At 41.2% G+C, this 12,010-nt stretch overlaps 1 protein-coding gene across 1 annotated transcript in view; it reads right to left on the bottom strand.

Moving 5' to 3' along the window:
* The window catches only part of KDM3B (lysine demethylase 3B), a 70,322-nt gene that overhangs the window by 31,840 nt on the left and 26,472 nt on the right, over nucleotides 1-12,010 (bottom strand). The window contains exons 5-11 of the mRNA XM_086470795.1: nucleotides 10,857-10,981; nucleotides 9,352-9,420; nucleotides 7,901-8,479; nucleotides 4,113-5,358; nucleotides 3,542-3,743; nucleotides 1,654-1,868; nucleotides 79-231 (exon numbers count right to left, since the gene is read on the bottom strand). Coding sequence (XP_086326921.1) covers nucleotides 79-231; nucleotides 1,654-1,868; nucleotides 3,542-3,743; nucleotides 4,113-5,358; nucleotides 7,901-8,479; nucleotides 9,352-9,420; nucleotides 10,857-10,981 — 2,589 coding nt within the window. The remainder of the gene's footprint in view (nucleotides 1-78; nucleotides 232-1,653; nucleotides 1,869-3,541; nucleotides 3,744-4,112; nucleotides 5,359-7,900; nucleotides 8,480-9,351; nucleotides 9,421-10,856; nucleotides 10,982-12,010) is intronic.

The following is a 12,010-nucleotide window of genomic DNA, read 5'->3' as shown; positions in this document are numbered from 1 at the left end:
TTCAGCAACTTCACAGAAACTATCCTCACTGAAAGTCAGCCAGTTCAAAGATTACGGGAGAAGCAGTCCAGTACTCACCACTACGTGGACGATTCTTCCTCAGCCGGTAACAGTCCAGACAGACCCCAAAACCACACTTGCGACAAACCCAATGAATATTGAAGAGTGTTGTCTCACATACATCACACATTTCCCTCACACCACGTACTGCTCGCTTCCATGCCACTTTCTCTATAAAGAGAAGGAACATTAGGAATTACTGCTTTGACGTTTTGCATTTCTCCCACCCAATTTGAGAGCATCTCAGTAACATTAATAAAAGAACAATTCACAGAGACAGGACTTGAAGGCACAGTATAGAAGCACAGACTTTTTATATCCAGAGACGCATTCTTTGAGTTGCTAGTCTTGTGACACTATTAAAATCCCCATTTCTAAGAGCGAGTAAGGTCAAGTCCCAAAATGCACACACTACAAGGAAACAAAGCACCTTACAGAGTTCTGTAGTAACTGAATTTCCAGGAACACTTACGGAAATTACAGCAAAATTATGAAACTTCTGATAGTTTTATGAACAAATAATGTGAACTTAAACTACAAAGAATGCATATTTAGTTTTACTAATCAGATGCCTGTCAACTCTTCAGATTCTAAACCAACGCATTTGCTGAGGAAGGGGAAGTCCTCTCCAAATGGCTGTCCTTGTACATTCCAGAAGCTAAAGGAAAAAATCAGATAGTCAGAACTATCCATGTAAATAGGCCAAACTGGATACCTTTAGAAAACCTTTTCTAAACCACTCCCCTTGTAGTGGCAATGCTGGCAACCAGTTGCTCAGCTGAGTCCTTGCGGGCTGAGCGCCGGTACTGCTCTCTCCCTAGAAAACCCTGAACTTTTATGTGATGTCCCTGAAGCATAACAGGATAGGAACATATAAGAAAAGCTGCTCATTAAAGCATAGCTGGTCAGTGTGATAAATATTCTGGACTTACTTCACAGAATCACAGAATCATTTTGGTTGGAAAAGACCTTTAAGGTCATCAGGTCCAACCATTACCCTAACACTACCAAGCCCACCACTAAACCATGTCCCTCAGCATCACATCTATAAGTCTTTTGAACGCTTCTGGGATTGGTGACTCCACCACCTCCCTGGGCAGCCTGTTCCAATGTCTAACCACTCTTTCAGTAAAGAAATTTTTCCAAACATCCAACCTAAATCTTCCCTGGCACAGCTTGAGGCCATTACCTCTTGGCCTGTCATTAGCTGATCCTTCCTCCTAGTAAAATAAAAGCAAGTGTTTTCGATCAGACATTTAATCTTCTCTTTTAAATATTTAAATTTCTCAGATATTTAAATTTCTCTTTTCTTAGGAGCATGGGTCAGCTGATTTCTGCAATTATTTATTGAAAAATAATTTAATGATGTCTGGGACTTGGTAATAATATTGCTCTGATCCAAAAGAAAAATCCCAAATACTGGTCCTACAACTACACACACCCCAAAGAAGAGAATATAGCCTTCTCTTTGGAAGAAAAGGAGAAGCATTTTAAGAAGAAATTATATTACACTTTCGACTCTATTCCACTGCATTGTACACACATCACACAGAGAAGATGGACAAAAAAAAACACGTCAAAAGCCCAGCTTACGATGTGGCTCCACCATCATCATTGCCTCCTTCTCTGACATAACAAGCTGGCAGAACTGGTCCCCAACATTGGCCAGGATATATTTGGAAGTTTCCAGATCGATCCCCTCTGCAGGGGAGGCGGAAGGAATCCATAGGCTCATGGCATCAGGGTCACTCTGTTGTGGGTTCAAGAAACCCTCTACTCGTAGAATACCTTTCCGGGTAAATATTAGCCTGCAGGAAACAGGATGGAGTAATTGAGAAGCTGCTCAACCACCTTAATTAACTTATAATGCCATCTACATCAGAATATAAACCTAGAAAGAAGAAAAAAGTCTTGAGCTAGAGTGCTATACTCTACAGCCAGTACAATTATTATGCAAATTCAGGTAACGTGGAGAATAAGGTACACAAAGGCAATAGCCACAAAACCCACTAGAATGAATCTCCAGGTCTGAGTTCCGTTGGTGGGAAATTCCACATACAGGAAATTGCTACAGCTTGTTAAGTTACATTTCTCTACACTAGTAACAGAAAGACATGACAAAATTCTATTTATTTGGGCTGCTGCATAGAATCATAAGGTTGGAATAGACTTCTGAGATCACCAAGTCCAACCGTTGACCTAATTATCATCACGCCCACTAAACCATGTCTTGAAGCGCCACATCTACACGTTTTTTGAACACCTCCAGGGATTGCGACTCCACCACTTCCCTGGGCAGCCTGTTCTAATGTTTGACCACTCTTTCAGTAAAGAAATTTTTCCTGATGTCCAATCTAAACCTCCCCTGGCACAACTTGAGGCCATTTCCTCTTGTCCTGTCACGTGTTACTTGGAAGAAGAGACAGACCCCCACTTCACTACAATCTCCTTTCAGGTAGTTCTGCATGGTTCTCATTCTCTATTTTAACTGAGGAGGAAGTTATTTCCCCACTTTTGGGAAACCAGTATTCAGTTTGGGCACGGGCCACTAGCACTTGGCAACTGTTCTAACAGTTCACACTACAAGACATACAAAAATCCTTATCATACCTACTGTTCTTGCCACTGCTCTCCACAGAGACAAGTCACGGCTGTTTTATCAGTAGCTGTTGACCCTCTTAGTCTTTGTGTGGTAAATGGTGTAACAACATTAAGGTAGAGAATCCTGAACGTCTCCTGGCAATATTACAGGTAACTTCTTTTTTGAGCAAAAACAATCTTGTCTTTAACCTCAAAACTAGATTAATTTTAACAAGCTCAGGAAGAGAAGCAGGTATAATCCTTACTGGATGGGTGGCACATACTAAAAATTCACTTCATCCTTTATATGCCAGAAAACGACCAAACATCTTTTTGGAAAAAGATGCACATCACTTGCTAAAATAGGCAGTTAAGAAAGATGAAGAGAAGCATGATACATGGTCTTACAGGTCAAAGAACTGTAAGATGTGTACGCAACAGAGAGAAAATACAGGCAGTGTTCTGCTCCTAAAAATCAGTTCTGTACTCAAGAAAATCTAGTCAAACATCAGCCTCATGCCGGCAATGTTTAGTTACCGGTTGACCAAATTAAAATTTTATCTCTGTTCTAAACTCCTTAAGAAAGGGGGAGAGAAGAGTTATTGCATACAAACTGCTATACAGCAGTAAAAGTCTACCCAATAAAGCAAATTCAGTCTCTGGAGGCTCACTTAGTACCATACAGCTGTATCTTCCAACAGCAGCTCTTCTTGCCCCAGTGAGGGAATTCCAGTCAGGTGATGCAGGGAAATGCGAGACACTCAAAAATCTTCATTATTGTACCCGAACACATTAAACAAACAAAACAAAATAACTACTTTGTGCTTGGACATGGTCCAAGCTCTGCATATAGACTAGGAAGGAAAAAAGGAAGGAGTGAATGAACGAACAACTTGAGCACCTCCGGAAATGGAAGAAGCGACATGCCACAGTTGAGTCATCCTGCTCTTGCTCCTTAAATTTGCGGTACCGCTCCAGACGGCACTCCCGGCACTTGTGCAGATGTGGAGCTACATTGATGCAAGAGCCATCCTGGAGGAAAGGCTCACCTGACTGCTTCAGCTTCCTCACCTTACTCATATCTTTCAGCACAGACTGGCCAACTGGGTGAGGCAAAGTAGAAATAAAAATCCATTAGTTAACTGCAACAGCAAAAGGATACTGTCCCCCAATAAACATATTTTCAGAGATCTGTATGCTCATATCCATGCCAAACCAATAAGACTGTTCAAGTCTGCAGTATACCACAGTTTTGTCCTGAAAAACATATGCTTAAACATTTCCCAAAGTGAACGTGTTCATTCACATACAAGAAATATTAAGCTTTCAAATATCCTGTGTGCTGCCTACTGAGCATAAATGAGGTTTTTCACATGTGGTTAGACCACATAGTCTGTCACACGGGAGATACCCTGATATCCCACTATCCCATCTACTTGTGCTTCCAAGACACCCTGCATTCAAGTCATCACCTTTTAGGGGAGCTGTGCGAGGCCGGCCCTTTGGGGCTTGCTTCCCTTTTCCTTTCCCCAGCAGCAATTCAGCATTGCGCTCTGCATTGGGTCCTAGCTTTGCCATCAAGTGGTCTGGGATTCCCTTCATACAAGCCTTGGCCTGCAACTGGTCTTCAGAGTCACTTAAATCTGACAGATCGCTATTGGTACTAGAGTCCGAGTCCTGTTTGGATGTCAAACTCCGCTCATCTAGAGAGAACCTTTTCACAGCTTCAAAAGGGGCTTTGTTCTCCTGTAGAAACTCTGCCTGTGGAGAGAAAAAGCCAGGTGGATGTCTGCCAAACACATTAGAAAACGTTTTCAGAAGAGGATTGTCCTGCTGCCCAGGCCCAACAGCAGGTTTTTCTTCCGTTGGGCTGGAGGAAAGTGTGGGCATCTCAATAGGCTGTGTCAGGTTGCTGGTCGGTGAGCTGGAACGGCCATTCCCTACAGTGGAAGGGCTCTGAACACCAGCAGCAACTGTTGAACCAGGGGTACTGGAGATCACCTTTGAGGAGTCAGTTGTTATAAACAAGGTTTTCTTCTTAGATAGGGAAGAGTCTGTAGAGGTGAGTGATTCCGGCCAGCCAGAAGTGGCCTTATGACCCACAGGTGTAGAGGGAGTAGAAACCCCTGTCTGAGATGAAGATGCAAAGCCACTGAAAGGACTAAGCTCTGCTTTCTCAGCAAATGCCAGGAAAGGGTTTGAGGGCTCCTCTCTTGATAGCTTAGGGGGCTGTAAAAATAGGTTTTCATGACTATCTGGGGGACGAGTATTCAACAGACTTCGTGAAAAGGCCGGAGTGAGGGTAGGCATAGATTCCACAGGCAGCTTCCGCTCCACAGAACTGCCAGACTGGGCTCCTGGTTTAGTGTCCGCTGAAAGAATTTTACCTTTACAGATCCCAGCACCCACACTCTCTGTACACTGCTTGAACGAGTCCCGACTAGAGGCATCTTCAGCCAAGCTCTCCGAAATGACTGTGAAGTAGTTGCTGGAAGGTAGATTTTGGGACATGCATTGAAAAAACAAGTTCTTGGACAGATCAGAATCCTTCTGAGCCTCTTGTCCAGTACTACAGCCAAAAGTAAATCCAGACGACTTGCTTTCTGGAGTCACGACTCCATTTGATTGGCTCCTTCCACCCCCAAATACTGAAGACTGGGAAGCACTTGGGAGGGACACTCCAAATCCAGAAGCAGCCAAAAGTGAATTTCGGGAATTCTGAAACAAAATCAAAACGCATTAGCCATTAAAGGATTCTTGTTTGATTCAGCAATACTTTGGTTCATGTCATTGTACAATTAGCATTCTGCTTATCCACCTGTAATAGAAACTTCCAGAAGGCTTATTTACAATGAAAAAACTTCTTTAAAGATTCCGCTAGACTAATTTTTCCTACCTACAAGCTATTGAAACTAATGAGCTAACGGTGTCTGTTACACACTGAAGACACATGGAAAAAAATTAACACTTAATGTCTTATGACACTTCAGAACAAAAGTGAGACACAAGACAAGGTGAACTAATTCACAGAAAAGCAAGTTATTTAAACTGCTGAATGTTTTAATTCAAATCAGCAAGAATGAACCTTAACTGAAAGTGCTTTTCAATAATCTCCCATCTTTCACCCTCCCCCAAGACCATCCTGATAAGCCTCTCCTACTTAACCAGCACCCTTGAAATAATTAACTTAGTTTGCAAAGTTAATTAAACCAAGAAAGCCCTCTAGCAGTTAGCGAACAAACTGTTCCTGGTCACAGAAAGCCACATCTGCTGACAGGAAGATAGGTGCCTATGACATGAGATTACTCAGTAGAGGTTAAGCACAAAGGGCTTAAATTATATGATCTTTGAATACTGGGAAGTTTTCCAACTTGTAGGTTTCTACTACACCCATAACTGTGATATGGAATACTCACTTGCTCTCAGTTTATACTTGTTCAGGTTTTCCAGTTTTCACAGTTCTACTGTAACTGGTTATATTCTGCAACTAACTCACCAGTTTATTCCTTTTCTTTGAGCGTCCACTTAGAAATCTTCTTATGAGGAATAATCATGATTAATACACCTTTATTCCAAGGCCACGTTAATACAACCACAGCCTCTGTGCAACACATCCTACTGGTCATTAGTGTCACTGCACACCTACTATGCTGCAAACTACTGTTTAGCTTGTTCCTCATTATCAACCTCCAGCTGGAATAACTTTAGTAACATATTAATGTCCCCCACGACAGTTCTTCCAGATGTTATAATTTCAGAAACTTCTTTTTAGAGCCAAAGTAATTTTCACCAACTGAGTTCTAACAGTTTTTAAAGGCATATGAATATGAATACAAACCAAGCTTACTAAGGAATCTGAAGGACCAAATCATACTATAATAAAGTGGACAGTCTGAAGCAATAACACATGTGAACGGCTACAACACTCTTACTGATTTACATTATGTTCCCTCCCTCAAAGAAAATAGTTTCAACTGGACTAGTGGTCTGCCTGCAATTTCTGAAGCCAGGCTATTAATAATGATTTAAAACAAGTGATTTGGTGTTGGGGAAAGGGGAGGTGGTACCAAAGTTTCTCAGTACAACTAAAATTCTTCCTTAATACCATTGATGATAGATATAATGTTGACTGTTCACCTACACAATTTGTAGTTGCTCCAAACTCTGAACTGTTTTGGGGGGTGTTTTGGTTTTTGACGGTTTTGTTCGTTTTTGAGGGGGTGGGGTGGAAGAGAGAGCAGGTTATATTATAATAATTTAATTATGTAACACTCCTGTCTTCTACAATTCTATTTCTCCTTGACACCTTACCACCTAGGAATCCGTATCCCAAGGTACACATCTCGCCTTTTCCCCCATTCCATTAGCTAATATAAGACACAGGTATGAAAGTAATCCATTTAATCTCCTGGCAATTACCCTTGGAGACTCTAATGTGTCTCCCATTTCCTCCACTTTTTTTTTTATACAGTAGACTATGAGTTGCTTAATTTTTGCTGTACTCACTGAGGTGGGGTTTGTCTTTGTTTTGCTTTTATAAGTCTTCATTTGATTACTCAAAAAGTCTTCTATTCTTTTTTTTTTTAACAGGGTTTCCCTTCCACTTTTCCCCTTGAAAACAAAGGCATAACTAAAAGGCCTTCAAGCTGCTTCCAGACTGATCTCTTTATTAAAATTTGTTCTAAAGGTACCCACCTCAAATGTTTTAATTATTTGTTTCCAGTCCTAGATAGTATATGATGCGAGTGGCTCATTTTTCTACTACAGAGACATGATAGCTGTAACAGACAAGTTGGGCATCTATAAAAGGTCCTCCAGATGTCACCTCATGGTTTTTCTGGTTTTGAGAGTTCTTTTTTTTTTTTTAAAGTAACATAAATGTTCAACTCTGTGCACATTCTCATGCGTATTTGTTTATATAAGGCAAGCAGGTTACCTTCCACATGACACAACAAAATTATTTACATTAAGGGCAGTGCTTCAAGTGACTTCAAGGTTGCATTTCTCAGATTAAGGCTGAATAAAGATAAGAGTGCTAAACGGTTGTCTCTTACAACTCCTCCACCAAATATCTTAGTTTTCTTTCGAGTCCTTTCTTAGATCAGATAACAGAAAGGTTTCCTGTCAGAAGGGAAGGATTCATCAGAGAAAAAAAGTTTTCTCGATTCCATGGACACACTCTCCAACAGGAATATGCTGCAGAACAGCTGTCGCAAATATGTCTGTCTTTCCTGAATATGCTGGATCATGAGCTACTCACCTCTCCCTGGGCTGGTGATCGGCCTGTTTTCAGTTTCTCCTGTCCAGTAACAGCTGGCAAACTGGTATCAGAGATTCTCACCGTTGTTGGCGTCAAAGCAGTTGTAGTAACTGCAGTTGCAGAAGTCACCGTGCCCTGGCCAACCTGTTCCAGTGATTTTCCCACCTCTTTACATCCAGATCCAACTAATAATGCTTGTCCAGCCCCAGAGGAAAATGGAGTGAAGGGCAACGGTGTATCACCGCCAACTGGCTCATCTTGGACTACTAGCGTTCGGCCGTTCTCTTTGGTGTAAGTGGCAAAGCGAATATTGCGATTAATCTGAGGAATGAATGAAGGCAATTGTTTGGCCCTTGGATCCAGTCCCGTCTCGCTATTGGAGCCTCCTTTCCAAGGACCTCTGCTTGCCTCACCTCCATCACTACCATTGCTATCCACCTCACCCCTCTCCTTTAGTTTCTTTGTTGCAGGATCGCACCCAGAATCTGAAGCATTTTTCCTCCTCCGTCCATCCTTCCCCTCAAGGCTTTCTTTCTTCTTTTTCCCTTTAGATGATTTAGTTGCTTTTAGTCCCGCTCCCTATAACAGGCAAAACCATGCAATCACTAAACAGAAGAATCAGGATACCTGTTCAAAGAACATTTTTCTGTTAGAATAGAACACATTACACTCCTATTAAGCTTAGGGACATTTAATCACAAATTGAGACATCTAAGGAAAGATACTATGCGAACACAGAACACAAACATAAATGCAGTCTTGTCTTTTTTTTTTTTTTTTTTTTTGTACTAGAATAGGATCTTCACAGTAAGGTTTTTTAGCTGAGCTACTTTGCTGTAGGACGTACCACATCACGGAAGATTTTGGGAAACATGCAACACGGCCACACTCCAATACAGTTCTTGCTAATATATGAAAATTATTTGCACACTTGTTTTTGCTACAAGTCTAGGGCCCCCCCCGCCCAGTTCTTTTGAAGGGCACACTTTCTGTCCACTATCCAAAGTCTATAATATTTAGCTACAGGAGACAGAGCTTGCCCTTTAGCCCAGGGTAAAAGCACAGGCTCAGATGTTATCATGGAACCTCTCAACTGAAGCAATGAAATGCCACAAGCATACAAGCCTGCTTCAGGGAAGCCAGATGGCAATTTTCAGAAATGTCTAAAAAGGTCTGTGAAGAAGCACAGAGTGATCCCATTAGAAAAAGACAGTGAGCAGAGGCATTCTCTATCAGAGCACTACCCCTTAAAATGCAGCACAACCACCATGATTATTCACATACACCCCCCCCACCCCCCCAAGATCCATGCTGAACTTAGTAAAACAGGCCTGAATGGAAAGAAGAGAACACAGCATCAGTTTTCAGTTGTTTCCATGTTTTAGATGTTTTATATCTAAATCTTTATGGAGTTTCACACTGTGTACAGAAGACCTGAACTGTTGTAGTACCTCGCTTGGAGAAGTGTTATCCATCACCACATGAACCAGTCGAGGATCCACCGACTTTATTTCACCACTCTAATTTTTATGCAGATTGATATTGAGGAGGTAGGAAGAAGAAAAGAGGAGGTTAGTTTTTAATTCAGATTATATAGTATCAACATAAGAGACCTTAAACAGGGTTACTCTGCAGCCCCTCCTCCATTAACCTTTTCTTTCTATCCCACTTCCTTAGTAATACTACAGCCTTCTAGTTTACCTTCTATCCTTTTGCTCCTTCTCTATTTCAAAAATTTTCAGATTTGATTCCTACCACTGTTTCCTTGTCTATTTGTTTTACTGAGCATCTCTAGAGGCATTCAATGCATTAAATGCAGCTCTTAAGTTTGATTCAGTATTGTTCCAGCCTTCTGTACATTCACTCTGCTAGATGTAGAAAAGACTACTGGAACGAAGCACATCAATTTATGCTAACTATCCTTATCAGCGTCTCCCCAAAAGGAGCAATGAATACCCAATCTCTGTAACTGTGCTTGGATGTTATCTTTTTATTTCACAGTAGATACACAGTAAGTTGGGTGCTTCCTGGCACGTTATCTGCTGAAAGCATATACTCCACAATCTCAATCCCTCTCCAAAGTACTATACTTATTTACCAAAAATAGTGGCTTTTTCTTCCTGTACACCAACAACAGATCTAGTAGTCAGACCACAAGATTACTGCAATTGTGCACAGCACTTACTGGGCATGTTCAGTGCATTCATTCTGCACACATATTTTACTGCACATGGAAAAGGCTATGGTGGCAGGGGGCATGTGATGGGACCCAAAAACTTGAGAAGAGTGCTGCTGCTACAGTAATTTACACATAGCATCACAGACCAGTTCCTAGTTGCTCCTGAAAAAGGAAGCCATCAGAAGGCTGCTGGTAAGACTGAACTACCTGTCAGACTGCACAGAAACATATGATACAAACCAGGTAACTCCAGCAGTGCACAGATTTTCTGTGCCGTTTACAACACTTACTACGTTTACTGGGAGGAACAGGGCAAAAAGTAAACAGCGTAAGCTAAAATACATCAATCAATTTTGTTTAGACTAAGATTTCATCTTCTATACTACATTTGTTTCAAATCTCTTGTACAGCCTGTCAGACAGAAGCTGAGAGAAGGCACAGGAAGACAACAGCCTAACAGACCCAGAAGGTAGCTTTCTGTAAATCAGCACACTCTCCCATCCAGATAGCCACTTCCAGTATTTTTTCCCATAGCGCTCATTTCCAAAGAAATTCTTACAGCTTCTTTTATAGAAGTGGGCTGTGTATCATCATTTATTGTGGAAAGTAATCATAACAGGAAAAAAAGCTTCTGCAAATTGCAACATGGATAATTACTCATCTTTTAAAGCAAATAACAAAGAACCAAAAGCACAAGTTTTCATGAAGCCATCATTTTCCACGAGACATCGAGGAATGGTATTTCAGGAACACCAAAGCACTGCTTCACACTTTTACCTCAGTCACAGAGACCTCCATAAGACGAGTTATTGGGTCTTGATGGCTCACAACACCACAGAGCCAGCTATTTTCATCCTCTGGTTGGTAAACCTTAACTCTTTGGCCTTGGACACTGTAAGGACCTGGAAAAGAAGGACTTCTAGTACATTTTCCAGACGAGCTTTGTGTCATACTAGTCAAGAGTCATACAACTGAAAAAAAAAAAATTCTGTGCACATAGTCAGGGCTTGAAGTGTCTCCTTTCTGGTAGAAATAAATTAAAATGCTAGGGCTTCTGCTGCAAATCCCGCATAAGCCAAGCATTCTACTGTAAAAAGTCAATAAGCTTTCATTGCTGTAACTCAACGCTATCGTAAAGACAAAATTAATACAGTTTACAACTAAAAAAACCCGCTAGATCAAAACAAACTCACTCCTTTGACAAAAATCATGCTAGATGGAGGCTCCTTGCTACCTAAACTCTTTTGCCTTCTAACTTACAGGTCAGTAACTATGAAGCATCCAACAATCCAGTGGACTATCACGGCATTCTGACTCAAGTCCAGATGCATCAAATCCCAGTATAAACTGTGTGCAGTTGAGAACAGAAACATGTATTTGTAACTATGGAAAAATGAATATAATTGCATAAATATCCAACGTGGCTAAACCAACCAGACACAGGTAAGGGATCATCTACAGAAAGGCTTCCTCCAACCCTGCCCTCACTCTCCACATCAACATGCACAGCTTTCCTCCTACTCTAAGCCCAGACAAAAAAAAAAAAGCGTTAACATTGGATCATCAAAATCCACATGATCCAACAGGCTGTATCTGATACAACCAGAACTAGGCACTTCAGAAGACGACTCCAAACTGGACAATTCCAAAGCTACTTGTTCACCTAAGTAGTAATGTCCTCATGGAATTCTTATCAATAAGCATTTTATTTACCAAAAGGCATCAAAACCCCATTAAGAATTACATCGTCCTTCAAATGTAACACAGTGGCCTACCTCTAGGGTGGCCACCTGGCCCGTGAACCCAAACTCCAGACAGACAATCATTTTAGCATATGAACTAGAAAACCCCAATCTGACAACAAAAGCTGCAGTCAGGCTTAACCCTAATAACCTGTATCCATGACAAAATAATGCTTCTTTGTAAAGAAC

The sequence above is a fragment of the Leptosomus discolor genome, chromosome 10, assembly GCF_034619465.1.
Source record: "Leptosomus discolor isolate bLepDis1 chromosome 10, bLepDis1.hap2, whole genome shotgun sequence".
In the NCBI taxonomy this organism is placed as follows: Eukaryota; Metazoa; Chordata; class Aves; order Leptosomiformes; family Leptosomidae; genus Leptosomus; species Leptosomus discolor.
Note: the sequence above shows the minus strand (reverse complement) of the source record. Positions and strands in the feature narration are given on the sequence as shown.